The 17,987-nt window shown below is 41.7% G+C and overlaps 1 protein-coding gene across 18 annotated transcripts in view; it reads left to right on the top strand.

The window, feature by feature from the left end:
* FUBP3 (far upstream element binding protein 3) overlaps positions 1-17,987 on the top strand; it is a 57,164-nt gene that overhangs the window by 24,977 nt on the left and 14,200 nt on the right. For all 18 annotated transcript variants that reach the window (XM_039506446.1, XM_039506452.1, XM_039506451.1 and 15 more), the window contains 8 exons: positions 1,146-1,217; positions 2,452-2,509; positions 4,993-5,155; positions 6,177-6,275; positions 8,207-8,311; positions 8,770-8,872; positions 9,755-9,855; positions 14,425-14,566. In XM_039506446.1, the coding sequence (XP_039362380.1) occupies positions 1,146-1,217; positions 2,452-2,509; positions 4,993-5,155; positions 6,177-6,275; positions 8,207-8,311; positions 8,770-8,872; positions 9,755-9,855; positions 14,425-14,566 (843 nt within the window). The remainder of the gene's footprint in view (positions 1-1,145; positions 1,218-2,451; positions 2,510-4,992; positions 5,156-6,176; positions 6,276-8,206; positions 8,312-8,769; positions 8,873-9,754; positions 9,856-14,424; positions 14,567-17,987) is intronic.

A 17,987-nucleotide genomic window follows, 5' to 3' on the forward strand; every position in this document is an offset into this window, starting at 1 on the left:
GGAATCCTCCCGCTGGCACAACTAAAGAGTCATGCCATGGCATGTTCCATAACCCTTGGATTCCAGCATTCCATCTCTTCTGGTAAAGGAGCATCACCCAAAATGCTCTGCTTAGTGTGTGAAGAGTGAAAAGGGAAATAACAATGTTTACTTACACACTGACAGGATGTCCAACCTGAAGCTGAAATTGAAAACATTCTTCCTGGCTCAGTTCTTTAGTCATTTGTTGGTTTCTTATAAAGGAGCAGCACTCTTTTCTTTCCTTCCGCCCCTCCCCCCCATGCCCTCCCAACCCAGTCTCTGTTAGGGGCCAGGTGCTGGCCATTCAGAAGGTAGTTCCGTAAGGAGAAGGCCTGGGCAAAAAGTTGCTTCATGCCACACACTAAAGAAGGTGATAAAGATTCAAGCTCAGACAGGTACTAGCAGAAGCAGGTTCCACAGTTGAGGGCCCTCTACTGAGAGAATGTTGACCCAATCATGCCTGCTAGACTTGGCTGACCTGCAGCTGTGTTCCATGTTACTCTTTGGGAAGGGTGTATATGGCTGGCTGTGCATGTTCTCTCCCTGCAATACCGTGTGGAACACAGTCGTCATTCAGTGATGCAGGGGATCCAAGGGAGGCCAGCTTTCACGTTCAACTTGAGGTCTGGCATGGCACTTCAATATAAAACCCAGGTGTATTAAAGTGCAGATCAAACTGGCGACATGCTCTTGAAGGAGGGACAGTGAATTCTTTTTTAAAAATTAAATAAATAAAAAGCAACACCCAAAATACCTGAGCTTTGGCTGCAAAATTATCAGGACAGCCATGTTTTCTTGTCAGATCTGAGATTCAAGTTGTCACAGGACAATAACCTTAACACCTTTCCTGGCCTGGCTCTGTTTAGTGTCTTATTTTTACCTACCATGTATTCCCAGTTCAATGTAAGACTTGTATTTACAAGGAAATACAATTAACTTTTTTGCTGAATTGTAGTAATGATTCTCCATAACATTGGCTTTCTGTGTACCAGAGTATGGAGGCCTGTTTTACAGTTTTGGAATACAATCTCCCCTTTACTGCCAGTTGCAATGGAGTAAAGGGAGCAGATACTCTGCTCTTGGCTAGGACTACAGTAAATTGACACTTGTTGAACTTGTTTCAGTAATCGGCAGGGGCGGTGAACAGATCTCACGGATCCAGGCAGAGTCTGGCTGCAAAATTCAGATTGCTCCAGGTAAGAGCTTCTGTGTGTCGTGGAAGCAGGGTGTGGCATTGAAATATGGCATGTCCAATAGACGTGGAGACCTGGCTGTGCATCACATTCATATGTGTTATTGCTGGTTACCAAATGATGCACAAGGGAATTCTGTTCTGGGACTGACCTCCATACTAGCACAGAAAACAGACCTGGGGACCACCTCTAATCAAGAAGCAGATGCAACTTAAGTGTTAAATTATAATCCATGTTGTTCCCTACAGAGATAGGAAATGCTTCTGTTTAGGGTTGTCTTCCAGTGGCACTTCTTTGGAGAGATCAGATGTGGATTGTATTTAATTGCTTAGTCTTGTCAGTTTTTGGAAACTGAAATTTCAAGAGGTCGGGAGTTGCTCCTGATAGGATCCATCTCAAACTAAAAAGGAGACTGTACTAATCTGGTGTGGTATGCTGCGTATTCTTGCTTTATACTGTTTTCTGTGAAGATAGTCAGTGTGTGTCGTCGTCCCCGTCTCCCCCATGGGAAAACAGAAGTGTGTTACTATATAGTTATTGCAAAATATTATCTTCTGCATTTTTAATCTTAATTGGCAGGGAGAGATTTAAAAATAAAGGAAACATCCATTTTGTCTTTGAAATATGTTGCTCCTGGATATCTCTGAATTCTCATTAACATGTTCTATGTGCAAAGGGAACATTTTAGTGCTGCCCTTTGGTCACTGAAGCAGCTGTCCAGTTTTTTTAATCCAATTGAATTGCATGTAACAACTTGTTTACTAGGAGTGTGACACTTAAAAGAAAGCTAACGTGGAATATATAGTTGTACTAAGTGTAGGAAAACACCATAATCATATTAGTCTAAGGTGCCACAGGAGCAAGACTGAATACTCAAGCAGGAGTGAGTGTGCAGGGTGATTGAAGGATAAATAAGATACTTAGAAAATATTTGCTTTATTTCCAGATACATAATTATAATGAATTGCAACAGGTAGAGAACCTGATTGCTTCACACAAGAACTGTGTGTACTTTGAGGCTGCCCTTTGTTCTTGAGATTGGATGTCTCTAACCATCCTCTTAAAACGTGCAATCCATAAAGGATCATGTAGATTTTACTGCCTCTTTTAACCATGAAAGAGCTAGTTCTGTAGGCTATGGCTAGGCTGCTTGTATCTGCCTGCTTGGCTGGCTAATGTTGGCGATTCAGGAGTTGTGAAATATCCAATCCCTGTCATGTTCTTGTTCCCTTCACAGACAGCGGCGGGATGCCTGAGAGGCCCTGTGTTCTCACCGGAACACCAGAGAGCATTGAGTGAGTCTTGTTTTGTTCTTTTTTTATCTCTTTCTTTTCCTCTTCCTTACCACTGTGTTCTATAAGTGCTGCTATTTGGTTAGCCACAATCAGCAAATATTGGCCTATAGAAACTTTAGGGTCACCAGACTCTGGAGCCATTTTGTTCCAACACTGAGACGTTTACTCAACAAAGGCTTTTCCAGTTAGTCTGCTGAACCCTCTGCAGAAATTCCCATGGAATTCCATTTCACAGGGTTGCTCTTAGGGCACTTAACTTGCAGTTAGTCAACTGCATTCTTCCAGGATACTAAATTAATCCATTAAAGGTCACTCTTCTCCCCTTTGCCTTCCCACTGCTACTGAGATGGCCATCCTTCCAGCTGAAGAGGGGCTGCACAAGGCCCTCGGAGCCTGTCAGTTGCACTCCTGAATAAACTGGAGGTGTTGCTCCAGAGCAGCATGAGGTCCATCAGGATGCCTCCTCCATATTGCTGCCAGCTAGAAGCGAAGGACTGAACTGAATATTTGAACTCTGGTCCCTGCATGGTAGACGCACATTTGGCAATCCAGCAGGGGTTTCTATTCTGTAGGCCTATAGAAAATTTAGGGACAGTGTTTCCTCCCTCCCACTTCCCAGGAGCTGAGTTTGAGACTCTCACAAACCAGTTGAGGACCTCCTGCTGGGACTGGATCCAGGATCCTCAGGCTTACAGGAACACACTTAACATATGGAGCTGCTCTTTCTCTCCCCAACCTTTGGGTAGGTGGGTTTTTTAAAATCCATCTGGAAATCGTTGAGTTGCATTTTGATAAAAAATATGTAGGCACAAAGACTGTCTCTCTCAAGAGAAGACTTTCACTATTCTTCCATTCCTATGAGATCTAAGGATGCTTAAATCCCCTCACTCTACCATAATTCTGCAAGCATTGAACCAGAATAAGTGTAATTGGCAAGCACACATTATAGGGCAAACAATATGGTTTTGCTGGTATTGAGGCATTTTTTTCCTCTAGCAAAGAATATTTCAGAACAAGAGCAAAATACTAAAAAGCTGTAATGCCTGATGAGACACTTGGGGAAAATGGGTAAGAGCAGATCTTAACACCTAAAGTTCTGAAATATGCAGCTAAACACATACTGCTATCCAAGGCAATCTCAAGTGATCCCACTTCTTTAGACTTGTGAAGCTGAATGAGGAAGAAGGCTCAATAACAGGGTAATATTCCTAACAGTGAGGTGGTTGTTTTAAAAAAAAAAAAAAAAAAAATTACCGTAAGTATTCGTAAAGCCCTTAAATTTTTAATAAAATTATTTTTTTAATGGACACAGTAAGGAAGACAATTCAAACAGAGGGCAGATGATGCTCTGTTTCAATGTGCCCTCTGTTTTAACCTCTTCCTTACTTTTTCCATCAAAAAAATTAAATTAAGGGCTTTATGAATAAGTAAGGTTGGTTTTGTGCTTTTTTAAAAACAACCAAGAACCCAACTGTTAATTTCAAATCTGAAATCTACTTCTGGAAATTCCAGCTCCTGCTTGCTTCCTGATTGAGGCCCGAGGTTGGGGTGATGCTCTGCTGTTGGACGCAGGCCATCGGACTCCCCACCCCCTGAGTTGACACTCCCAGGGGAATGCATCCGAAGGGGATAATTCCCTCTGCAGCGTGCGCTGCAGAGTCCTGATGTACACGGGATGGTTGGATGCTAAGTGGAGGAGAGAGGAAGAACACCACCCAAGTGCAAATGGGTGACTGCTGACCTGGCTCCAGCCTCTTGAGTGAAGGGAAGGGGCAGGTAGATGGCAGCAATTAACATGAAGATGGAAAGCCACTGCCAGTCAGCTCAGCCATTATAAAGCTGCCAGGGAGCAATCTCCTGGCCTTGTCATCCGCATGCTTTCACAAGCAGCACTTAATCTCTTGCCCTCGCTGCTACATGAGGTCCCTGCCCCATTTTCTATACAACCGTAGCAGCCCCTAGGGAGGCTGCAAGTGTTGCTGGGGGAGAATAGGCCGAGAAGAAGGGATTCACCTGTGACTCTGTCTCATATCAGAGGGTGGTGGTCTAACCTGCTGTGTTACTGTATCAGAGCAGTGCTCCTTGCCTGCCTCAGTCAGGAAGTGAGGTTGTGGCTGCGATTTACGAAGATTTATATTAACAGTAAAATTGGGATTTTAGGCAGTAGAGTGTCTTCTTGATTCCACTTAAAATGTGGTGCACCCAAGCTGTGGTGAAGCCAATGCTTTAAAAATGTGTAAGCATCAAAGGTGTCAAGATGCACTGCGTCCTCCCCTTTCCACTTTTTAGAAATCAAAGTGCCGATAGGTGTTGGGAAGGGGAATTGGTGTTCCAAAGCATAAAAGCCATTGTGCTAACCATGGTTTTCTTCTCATCTCTTCACTTCTCCTCTCCCCAAATGTCTCACATTCCAATGGTTCTTAGTTTCTCGGGCAGATGAAGCAGTGTTATCTAATGGTCGTTGTCCTTGCTTCTTTTCAAAGACAAGCGAAGAGGCTACTGGGGCAGATAGTGGATCGCTGTCGGAATGGACCTGGCTTTCACAACGATGTTGATGGCAACAGTACGATCCAGGAGATTCTGATCCCGGCATCCAAAGTGGGTCTAGTCATTGGCAAAGGAGGCGAAACAATAAAACAGTTGCAGGTGTGCAAGATGTTTTTACTTCAAGGAACTTTGCTAGGGGAAAGTTCCTCTAGATTAAGGGTTCCCAACCTGTAGTACATGTACCTCTGGTAGTATGTGAGCTTGGTGTTCCATTCACTTCACAACAACTTAAGAAGGTGGTGTGTGACCCAATAGAGATCAAGAAAGCGTGCTTTAAAATAAAGAGCCTCTGGTGCCTGCTGTAGGAGGCTAATGTTAGTCTTTCACCATCAGAGATCTGGGTTCAAATCCAGCCCTGAGTTACAAAAAGAATGATCTTGTCCTCAGTTGAGCTCCTAGTGGATGTTTGTCTGCATTATAAGAGAAGCACGCAGCTGTGGCAAGATGTATGCGCTGTTTAGGAAGGGCCCTCATCTGGCATAGCAAAGGGTGTCCCAGGTCAGTATTCAGGTACCTTGGTGAAGTTGCTTAATGCCTGCTGTGCTGTTCCCCAGGATACGTTTCATCAAATTCATTACTTCTGTAGGTGAAGTTGGTATTTACTCTCCTCTTCTCTCCCTCCACCCCCATGAACACGTGTGTAAATCAGTGTTCCTGGATATATTTTTTTCTCTATCTTGGTATACTTTACACATCTTTCAAGGCTATAAAGGGCTTCAGAAATACATTTATGCCAAGATAGTAATTGTGATTTTTTTTTTGCTGAGAGCTTTCATTTTGGCTGTATCATCCAAAGGTATCTGGCACACTGTGTAATTGAGTGTTTAGAGAGGTTCTTATCTCACTGTTACGCCTGGATGGAAAGACAGAAGTTGGATTTTCTGTTTGCAGTTGTCTCTGCACTAGACTGTGGTGTGGTGAGATGCACACCTCCTTGCAGTCCTGTGCTCAGGCTGTAGAACAGTTTTGTAAAGTAGAGTATCGTAGATTGCTTAAAAAATAGCATGCTGGAAGGCTGCTGATCTGATCCATATAAATGTTTAGTGACCAAAGTTTGGACACCTACTGTTCATTCTTGTTTAGGGACCATGCTGATTCAAGTGTTGTGTGGCTTTTGCAGGAGCGAACAGGTGTGAAAATGGTTATGATCCAAGATGGCCCATTACCGACGGGAGCAGATAAACCTCTCCGTATTACTGGAGATGCTTTTAAAGTACAGGTATGGAGTAAAAAACACTTTATGTGATTCTGCATAATTGTGGTAACAGAACCTTTAGACAATGGAATTGTTGATGGTGCTTGTGAGCGTGTAGCGGAGTTAAATAAAGTTGTGGATGCTTAGTTAGAAAATGTTGGCTGCTGTTCATTCTAAACGTCTACTGATGAAGGTAGGTGCTGTCACCCATGCTGTAGATAAGACTCTAGTGTAACCAGAATGTTTAATGCCTCAGACAGCCAGTTAACACTTGTAATTTGAAAGCCGAACAACTCCTGGCACCAAAGGTTAAGCGTATTCAATATTTATATTGCAGTTGCATCCAGGGCCTCTGTTGTGCTAGGTACTTAAAACGTATAGTCGTGACTTCAGAGCTTAATCCCACAATCCCTCTGGAGGTGGTAGGATGCTTCATAGTGGATGTTTAGATCTACCAGTTATAGCAGTTTGTGCTTATAAGGTGCCTTACTAGAGGCTGGTGCACTAATCTAAATTTAGACAACTCTCAAAGCATTAAAAGGCTGGTACAGCGGTTTGTTGCACCAGGTAGCACCCAACAGCTCAAGTTAAATTTTCAGTTCTTGCCCAAGCATAGGAACAATGGGTGAGATCTTCCAGAAGTGTTTGGCACCCAACTCCTATTGATTTTCTGTGGGAGCTGAGTGTCTGGTTGCCTTTAGAAACACCTACAATGATAGGGTGTTTCAGGTCATTCCTGAAGAACACTAATATCCTTTCCTACACTTCTAGCTCTATCTTGCTAGTAATACAGCTTTCAATTTTATGAATGATTCATAAATTACATAAACTGAGCATTACAAAAGTGTAGATCCATAAGACAAATTTAAAAGCACTCTTACATTTTTCAACCAAACTACATCTCACCTGTTACTTACACTCTCTAGACCGCCCCTCTGTCTGCCTTGCTGGATGTGCTTCAGCATATTTTCCATGTTCTTCCTGAGCAGTAAATCCCATGCAAATCAGAATTAAGGAATCTTAGACTGCAAACCCTTCAAGGCAGGGATTGTCTGTTTGCACAGCACCTAACAAACTCTAGATCCTTGAGCACTGAACAAACTCTGGATGCTACAATAGTTGCACTTGGCAGATAATTTTGAAAATGGCAGATTTTTATTAAATCATGCCAATAACTTTATTTCTTTCCATGTCAACCTTTTTTGTGATAGCTACTTCAGAAAAAGGTTGAGGGGACACCCTCCCCTATAGCCTATTAACGCAACCACCAAATATCGGCCGTGCTGCTTCAGGTAATGCATGGAGCCTAAAGATTGATATGTAGCTTTAATAAGTACACTTCTATAAATGGTGGTACTATAGGTTGGTTAGTAATGTACATTTTCACTAGGTGGGCTATATAGTATCTTATGAAAGGCCTTCAGAAACAAACACAAGATTATTTGCTCGTGTAGGAAAACCTTCACCGATTACCAGGGTTGTTCTCTGGTGCTTGCTTTTCACCATGTTTGGTAGCTAGTATTTCTTCTTTCCCTTCCTGTCTCCTCCTCCCCATCTTCTAATGGACTTGCAGTTTAATGTGCCATCATGGCTTCTGCCATAGCATGTATGGGTTTGAGTTCTGTTCAGCAGCAAGGGTCTTTAATTTCCTTAAGGCCCAGTTAAGATTATATTTTAGAAACGAATGTCCATGTTTTTTAAAGACATTTTAAACAATTGCACATGGGGATCTTCCTTCTAAAAAGCTATCAAATTGATAATGAGGAAGGGAGGATGCAATACAAAACAGATCTCCATTAAAATGGTGAAAGAAATCCCAAGTGAAGGAGTTTCAATCTGCTTAATATAAGAAGCAATTCTGCTTGATGCCACCTAATCATTGAGGCCCTGAGCACCAAGATGGGAAGTGGGATAGACATGAGTTAAAAGGTAACCATAATTTTTTTTCCCCACAGCAAGCAAGGGAAATGGTACTGGAGATCATCCGAGAGAAAGATCAGGCAGATTTCCGAGGCGTACGAAGTGATTTCAGCTCTAGAATGGGAGGAGGCAGTATAGAGGTATGTTCTTTTCACAAGTGCTGTGGTTACCTCCCCAGGGTGAGGGATGGAGACCATTTAAGTTCAAACATTGCCAGTGAGATTTATTTCCTTCACAATGCTCCCTGCCTTTAAATATATTGCACCCATCCACCAGAAGAGGCTCACCAGCTTTCCAGAGAGGGCATTTGTTTGGGCTTGCGGGTGGCACTTCCAAAAAACAATTTTAGAAGAGATGGAAGTGCCATTCTTGTAATGCAGAGGGCTAATTTTGATAGGAGAAGGGATTTATGGCCAGTAGAAATATTAAGGATTGAAAATTGCCCATACACTTGTGCTTAAGAGGGATAAGACATTACAGCCTGGAGCTGCTTCATTTGGCCTGGCATGGTACGTAAACAGGATGACTACTCCTCTTGTAAAACAAGTATAATATATGCCAGTTCTGAGTTTTCACACTGCTTTGCTTTTCCCATCAGGTCTCTGTGCCCAGGTTTGCTGTTGGAATTGTAATAGGAAGAAATGGAGAAATGATCAAAAAGATTCAGAATGATGCTGGCGTTAGGATTCAGTTTAAACCAGGTTTGTGTGAGAACAAAGGTCTGTTGCTTTCTGATCACTGTGTGAAGCAGGAACTGCCCAGTTTTATTGCTTAGTGCTAATCTACAGCAGCTAGTTTTGTCTGCTTGTAGTTACTTAGGCTGTGTCTACACTGCATTTTGATCAGTAAAACTTTTGTCAGTCGGGGGTGTGAAAAAAATACACCCCAGCCGACAAAAGTTTTACCAATGAAAAGCGCTGGTGTGGACAGCACTTTTTTTTATGCATGCTTTTATTTTGCTGGCAGAAGAGCTCACTCTTGCCGGCAAAGAGCGACTACACTGGAGACCTTATAGCGGCACAGTAGATACAGCTTTAGTGCCCCTTTCTAACACCAGTTTTAGAATGACATGCCACCTCCTTGGTTCCTCATGCAGCTTTTACAGAGGTTTTCTGCTTGTTGCCTGTGAGACAGGAAAGAAATTGTATACACCTCATTTTAAAAACATTAGACATTATGGCAGCAATGTCTTGGTCTTGTAGTTAATTGATACAAAGAATTAGATTATGGAAAAACCTTGTTTCCTGGCTTTAAAGTACTCCAGGATATTCCTGGCCTTTAGGGATCAGGACTTGACGAATTCAAATTTCCTCTGGGTCACTTGGCTACCTTTTAGCCAATCTCTTTCAAGGTTTATCATGTTGCATGTGAGTGTGTTACCTTTCCACTATTAGACTCTTCTCAGATAATCAACATGGGTTCGTAGGTGGCTTGGGGGAAGGGCCGAAGGTAGAGGAGAAAGATGGCAGGTCTAACACAACAGATCTACCTATGGAAAAACACTGGCTGTAGCCATACTGGAGGGAAGCTTCATTTGGTGGGTGGGCCTTTTAATTAAGTCTTTGTCACCTCTCCCTCCACAGATGATGGGATTAGTCCTGAAAGAGTCGCGCAGGTCATGGGGCTTCCTGATCGGTGTCAGCACGCAGCTCATATCATCAATGAGCTTATTCTCACAGCACAGGTGGGTTCTGTAGACTCCCATGAGGCAAACACCTATATTAATAGAGAATGGGAAAGGTAGTTATGGGAAGTACATAGTAAACAGAGAGAGTGGCCTATAGTCATACCACCAAGAAGGAATAGAGGGTATTGAGTAGGCAACTGTGTTCTCTTTTCAGGAGGCCATTTATGCTGCTACCCATTAGAGTGCTGTAGTGTCACTTTTGTAAAGTGTTTTCCTATCCTTGATGCCACTTAACCATGGGCTGGTTCAACTATGGAAGGTCTCTCAAGCACATCCATTTAGTTCTCGGATAGCTTAATATTGTCAGTTTCTTAATTGTACATTTTTAGTATAAGAAGAAAATGGTGAATAATATACTGCTTATTTACTTAGATAATTAACATTTTGCCCATGATTTGCATCAAGCTGCATTAGGATGGTAATTGGAATTTAAAAATAGAAAACAGCATTATAACATTTATATTTATTAAACAAAATAACCTTAAATGTTTTGGATACAGACGCTTCTCTTATCAAGACATGTTTCATATTTTCACCTAAATGATCAGCAATACAACAGCAATCTTTCTGTGGTTTGTCCAAGGGTATGGAAATAGGCTTCAGTATATTCAGCGAATCTTCTACATTTCTCTTTAGTCTGTTGACTGCTTTGGCTGTGATAGTTCCATCTGTTTTGTCACTATTTTCTTCACAAATTGTCATTAGAATAGGCCAGTTCTTACTAAATAGATCAAAACACTCAACCACTGAATTCCATCGTTTCATCGCAGGGGAGAATTCGTTTGGATCCTTCTGTTCTTTTCAGTGAAGCTGAAGCAAGGTGGTTGTTATGGAAATATTTTGCAATTTCAACAAGATTTTTCTTTATTCCTGGAGTTGTACTTAACTCTTCAAATGAGTGTTGCATCCAAACAAGTACTGCCCTCATATGTTACAAGTTTCAGGTTCCCTTCATTATCCTCTAGATTTCTTCTCATCTTGCCTACATTGGCAGCATTGTCTGACAAAACTATGCATTTGACACTTGAATTTTTGTTCAGTGTATTATAGCTTGCTGCTACGTCTAAGTATTCTGCTGTATGGGCATTTCCTGGTGTATTAATAGTTTCTGTAGGATAGACTACCCCATCTTCTTCTTTTGTCTCACAAGCACATATTACTGAACATTGTATACATTGTTCCACCCATCAAGACTCAGATTAACAAATGTTCCATCAATGTTTTTTTGCAAGCTCTTCAATTTACTTCTCGTCTACTGTATCCACCAATGTCTGCTCTGCAGGGTGGAGTGTAGCCTGATTGTGATGATTGAACCAAGTCAATGAAATGTTTGTTCCGAACAAGTGGAAAGGGAGAATTGTTGCATAAATGAATCAAGACATTTTTTCATCTGTGGACTCTTGCTAGAATTTACAGGGCCTGATTATGAACTCAGCTGTGGTTTTACTGGATGATGAAGAGAGACTGTAAATGAAAGACTTCCTCCTCCTGCAGCTGTTTTGTACCACCTGTTTAAAAGAGAGAGAACTGGGTTAGAATAAATTAGAGAGAAAATAAATCATAAGGATTGTCTAAATCTATTTAAACCATTATCTCTAGCAACATACCGAACTGGTTGGGGGTGGGACGGACATTTTTTTTAAATGTTGAAGTTAATACCTAAAAATCTTTACTTTTAAATAGGAAATCTTCACCTGGGATGTTTGATTATATTGAGCAATAAAAAATGTCAGAAGTCCAGCAATAATTCAAGAAGTAATTGATAAATACTCCCACAACAAACTCACATGCCAATTATCTTTTGAACACACATTTTGAAATTCACAAGTAATCTCTCCCCAAAAAACACATTTATGACAGTAATCTAAGTTATCATTTACTAGCATAGTAAGACAGGGTAGGCTGTCCATAAGAATGGTGAAAAATTAGTCAGATGGTTCAGACACATCCACCTCATCTTCAAAGACTTCCCTTTTGAGGAGCACTTTTCATAATGTTTCATTCTGAGCATCAGGCCTTGCATCTCTTCGTTGCACTGTTTAAATTTGGTATGTGTTCCTTTTTTTACCCAAAGGTCCAAGAATTTTTTGAAAATATTCCCAAATAGGGTCTTTTGTACAAGCTGCAGCCATGACAGGTTTTTTCTCCAGTTCCCTAGTGTTGAAATTAACACTAGCGGCTGCACTCTGATTCCCCCAGTGTCCTGCTTTGACACCAGTCTTGCTCCTTTCTTGTTGCACACTCTGCTCCTTCTCCCGTGTTACATAACTCCCCCATCAGTACCTCCAGAAAACACAAGAAGTAATCACGCTCAGAGCCTTCTGCTCATGTAACCCATGTGCCTTTTAGATTTTGTTTGTTTAGCAGCAGAGGGAAGCAGCTGAGAAATTAATGGATTTCTGTTTTTTGTATCTCTGTGTAAACATGCAAGGAGACAGAGCAAGGCCATTTACTTGAAGTACCCAAATCCATCCAGAAGCAAGGACTGGTAGTTACTGGACAGATCAGTATCTTTCCATGAGCTGGAGAGCAAGTATCCATGGTGGGTGGAGTCATAACTATTTTTGATTTGAGATTTGAACCTATCAGAGCTCAGGTAGGGAGAAGCTATAAAATAGGAGTATGGCACCACCCAGGCGGGCTCAGTGGATGAGCCTGATGAGATACACGATGGTGTCTTCTGGAGTCAGAGTAGGGTCCCAATGCCTGTGGTGACTTTGCCAGTCTCTTGCACCCAGTAGCATAGTCTCTGGGCCCCCGACAGGATCAGGCCATTAATATAACACGCGGCCTGCTGTGCTAAATTTATATAAAGCTTGACCTCAAAAGTTAGATGTTTTCCCCTAATCATTTTTTTATATAGAAAAGCAGCCTTGAAATCAGTTTTTTTAAATAAGCTCATGGATTCAGCATATTAAGAGATTATAATAAGTTTAGGCCTTAACATTTTGTTTATATTCAGATTTCATTTTAAATGGGTTTATTTTTAAAAAGAAAAATGTAATTAGCATTTAAATAACCAAATCTGATTTAAATTTTAAAAATCCAATTTTCACTTTTTTTCAGAAAAAATCATCAATTTTTATCTATCCTGATTGGGGGGAGGGGGAAAAGCCTGGAATTGAGGGTTGGGGTTAGCATGGAGAAGCTTGCTTCTACCACAGGGCTTGATAAGGGTGAGAAGTGCTCAGAATGTCAGAGCACAAACTGAGTGCACAAAGAGCTCTTTTTTTCTTCCTGGATATTTTCTGCAGGTTGTAGCTCAGGTATAGGCAACCTATGGCACGAGTGCCAGAGGCGGCATGCCAGCTGATTTTCAGTGGCACTCTCACTGCCTGGGTCCTGGCCACCAGTCCGGGGAGTTCTGCATTTTAATTTAATTTTAAAAGGAGCTTCTTAAACATTTTAAAAACCTTATTTACTTTACATACAACACTAGTTTAGTTATACATTATAGACTTCTAGAAAGAGACCTTCTAAAAACGTTAAAATGTATTACTGGCACACAAAACCTTAAATTAGAGTGAATAAATGAAGACTCAGCACAGCACTTCTGAAAGGTTGCCGACCCCTGGTCTACACCGCTACCTCAATATAACGCCACCTGATATAACACAAATTTGGATATAACGCGGTAAAGCAGTGCTCCGGGGGGGCGGCGCTGCTCGCTCCGGTGGATCAAAGCAAGTTCAATATAACACGGTTTCACCCATAATGCAGTAAGATTTTTTTGGTTCCCAAGGATAGTGTTATATCAAGGTAGAGGTGTAGCTAATGGATCTGTACCCTGGATACCCATCCTTGTGCTGTTCTGAAAAGGCTCTAGGGCTGGAAAGCTCCACTGCTTTTTCTGGAAGGCAGTGGGGGAGAAAACAGCCTTTTGTGGCTCTTCCCAGTGCTGTTTGAAACCCTTTCCTCAGCCACTTAATCTTTGCACCCTCTCCGACATTGGCCTGTGACAGCAGAGGGCCTTTACTTTGCAGATACAAGCATTTGGATTCTTTTATCCTGACCTAACACTTCTTTGAATTTGGACATTTGTTTGGAGGTTCAAGTTGATTTGGAGCAATGTGTATTTCAGCTGAGGGATTCCGGTAGTTCTCACGGTAATTGGCATCTGAAAGGGTTAACTTTTGGCTTCTGTGAAGCCTTTGGTGCCAAACAGTGTGCATTACTGCTACGGTTTCTGGTTTGCTCAGGAAAGCTTAGGTAACTAGCCCTGCTCAGATTGGAGCCCAGCAACTAAAAGGACTTTGAGTTTCTGCATACCTGCCGGTTACAAAAGGATATTCTTTTTGAAGGCATGCATTTATATCTACTTGCTGAAATAAACCTACAGAATCAGGAAGGCAGCTGTGACCTACATTAACAGCACTTCTTTGAACTGCTTCAGAATCTCGCCTACGGAGATGAAGGCCAAGAGTTCCCTAGTTTAGTGATATTAGTGGTATTGATTATATCATGCAGGTTAAACTCTACTTTGCCTTTTTTTAATGTGGCAAATTAGAAATACAGGTATTGGGGTCAGGAAAAATATTGATGGAAATGCTGTTTTTTCCCTTCAAGGAACGAGATGGCTTTGGAAGTCTGGCAGTTGCCCGGGGAAGAGGTCGTGGTCGTGGGGACTGGAGCGTTGGGACACCTGGGGGGATGCAGGAAATAACCTACACGGTGCCAGCTGATAAGTGTGGCCTTGTTATAGGCAAAGGTAGGTGCTGCTGACATGACGCTCTGAGAAGTAATCTCCGTCTCAAATGAGGGTTCCTAAACTTTACTGGAGTGGCTGTGGTATTTCTGGTATTGAAAATTGTAGTTCAGTGGCCATGACCATACAACATAGGAGGAACTTAGTAAGCATAACCACCTAGTAAGGCAGATGCTTTCTGTACGCTTCCTTCTGATGCCTTGTCTCACAAGTGTACTTTCTAGGCATTTTTTTATGAGGAAGGGGGTTTGTTCATGCAGAAAAGTCATATCTCTGAGTTGTCAGGTGTACATGTCGTGCAAAGCAGCTATCTCATGAAAAGACTTGGGTCCTTTTGAGGACCCTTTCTAGCAGAGTGTTTTAAAGTGCAAGGGGACAGACCAAACAGCTGCATTTCTATAGTGGTAGCCTTTGTCTTGTATTTATTTTACACTCCATTGCATGGTGGTACTTGTTGGAGCGAATGTTGTATCTCCTTGTCCATGGAGATCAGCAAGTGATTACCTGTAGCCAAGCTTATGTAGTCACTTGTAAGTTAGAAGTCTGTCTGGAAACAGCAAGATCTAACCTACCCACTGAATTTAATCTCCTGGTGCATAATAGACTGGGCAGGTGCCCTATGAGTGGCTAGGACTCCTTAGCTTGCCTGGAGTCTATAGTTCTCTGTAGTTGGTGTAACACTGCTGCCTAGTCATTGAACTCAAGTGTACCAAAGTAATGGAAACATTTGTGTTCCCTTCTTAGAACAGTTGTGTCCCAATCAAACAATACCAAGTACAAAGGTGAAGGCTCCAACAGCAGTGGTAACTTGGCTGTGTGTGTCGTCAGATTATAAAGTGTGCACCATAACTACACTATATTTAACTTGAAACAGGAATGGAAATACTGCACTGGTGCAATGCACCTGAGTTAATGTTGGAATCTAGACTGGGGGGGGGGAGGTTAACTACAACAGTAACACATGAAAGTAGTTTGTATTTAATTTCTCCATACTCTAGGACAGAATGATCTGTGTGCTTAATGTTAGCATTTCAATAGTCCCAATTTGGCTTTTAGTGTCCCCGCAGTTCAGGTAAATCAAGTAGCAGTGGGTTCCCATTTTGCTGCTGGTTAGAGAATTTTCTGCCAGGCTGCATTGCTGCTTCCCTGTTACATTTGTGGCATAGTGATGCCTCTCTATCATTGACAATAAAAGCTTGGGATTTGCAGAATGCAGCCAGAAGTGTGGCAGTGCTCTTAAATTCAAGAGAAGAGGCGCTATTTGTTTTTCTCGTTTCTTACTGTTTTCTTCTGCACTTGGTGTTAGTGTGCTTTTGAGGGGATTTTGCCATGGTCCAGTGACATTTGGCTTTTCTCATGAAGCGTGCCAGCATTCTGTACCAATTATCATTGGGCAGGATGAATGTGCTGTGACAATTATAAAGGAATTGGCCTTCGTTAAGACTTTTCAGATGCTGCTGTGAACATGCTTAGGGCTGACTGCTTTAAGAAAGTTCAGTTTTTAAAATTAATTCCCTTCAAATCTCCCCATTCCCAGTCTCATCCCCCTCCCCCTTTAGAAAGCTATAAGGAAACTCTCTAAACAGTTTCAGGCTTAGTTTTTGCTGTAACCCTATTCACAAGTGTAGTGAAAATGTATTAGCAATGCAAAAAGTGCTTTTGTTCCCTCATAATTCAGAAACAGCTGAAGATATTGTGCTCAGTCTTTCAACAAAAAATCCTGTCAGGGCAGAGACCAAGCAAAGGAAAGTTATTCTCAAAAGCAAAAGCTGTCAACATGGTAAAATATAATAATGGAAACTACCATTGCTATTTTAACTATTGCAGTAGCTACCAGTAACCATTAGAAAGTACAGAAAAGTAACTAGGGTTTCCACAATGTATAGACATGTTGTCTGTTTAACATAAGTGCTGTCATCTGGAGGAGCGACCACAGGGTTAGGTGTGAAAAGCTCCTGAATTCTAATGCTGGCTCTGCCGGAGTCTTGCCGTGTGATTGTGGGTGTAAGCCATTGTACTTTTGTTTCCCCATCAGTAAAATGGGACCACTTACCCGAGGCTTTCAGGGGATTGATTATTAACAACTGTACAGTGCTTTGAGCATTTAAAATTGTGTAGTATTTACTTGCAATCAGTACTATTGGGGTATTTACACTTGTATTGTTAGTTTTTATCTGTTTGTTGGGAGTGATGGCTGTATCTTTGTCTCCTGGGAGACTTGAATGAGAAATGGATATGACACACATTTTCAGAGCCTTCTGTGTCAGTCAGTTCTCTTCCCACACTCCCACAATTTCTGATCTTTTGTCACCTGTATGTCAAGTGGGAGTAAGAGGGGATGTTATTTCCAAGGTTAAATCTCTGTCTGGATGGCCAAACAGGCATCCTCTATTCTAAAACACCCAGGCCTGGCTGGGGATAAGGAGTTTAGCCATTTGGCACTTGGAGTATTGAAGCTAAATTTCTGGATGGGTCAGCCAGTGAAACCCTAGGGGCTGCTTCCACAGAGAAATTAAGAGCAGAGTCCCAAGTTGGCTCTTTAATGGAAAATTTCCATGTGAACGAGATTCTAATACTGCATCTGACTGAGAATAAATCACTTAATCTTTTCATTATATTTTAACCATTTTCTTCAGTCATTAACTACAGTCATGAGACTGATGTGAAAGAAGACTCTGGGAAATGCAGCTCAGAGTAGACTTGGCTTTTTTCTTACTAACTCCAATTTTTTTGACACATAATGGAAACAGATGTATCAATACAGCAGGGGTCACTAGAGCAATTTCTGTAAGATCAGTTTGTTAATCAGATGGCTGTAAAGTAACTCTTATAATCCTGGGGTGACAGTGTGTTTAGGATTAAAGAATTTGGAATAAGAGTTATTTATTTTTGACTGGAAAAAATAAGTAATTTAAACTAAAAATAGACTGCTTTAGAATTGGACCTTTCATGTTGAAGACTATGAATTTCATGTAATCTAGACTATTTTAGGTACTAATCTGGCCTCACAATCTTTAATGTGTTTATCCTCACAAACATCCTGTGAGGCAGGACAGTGCTGTTAACTCATTGTAGTGTTGGGAATCAGAGGCTAAGTGGCTTGCCCAAGGTCATGCAGAAAGTCTGTGGCAGAGCAAGGACCTGAACTCGGGTTCCAAGCTAGTCTCTCACCTTTGGACCATCCTTCCTCTACAGGATCCGAAGCTGACCCATGCATGAGCATCATGTCTACGAAAGAGTAGATGTTAGTAACGGCCGTATTTCTTGTTGCCTTAAAAACTGCCCTTGAGGGGGTCAGAAGAGGAAGAAGAATTCAGGCTTGATTGTTACACGCTTTGTATCAGCTGTGCACAGTAACTGATCCAGTGCCTTTTCCACATGGGCATGGTGGGCATTCTGGGGCTTAATAAGGAAATGCAAAGGC

The sequence above is a fragment of the Mauremys reevesii genome, linkage group 19, assembly GCF_016161935.1.
Source record: "Mauremys reevesii isolate NIE-2019 linkage group 19, ASM1616193v1, whole genome shotgun sequence".
In the NCBI taxonomy this organism is placed as follows: domain Eukaryota; kingdom Metazoa; phylum Chordata; order Testudines; family Geoemydidae; genus Mauremys; species Mauremys reevesii.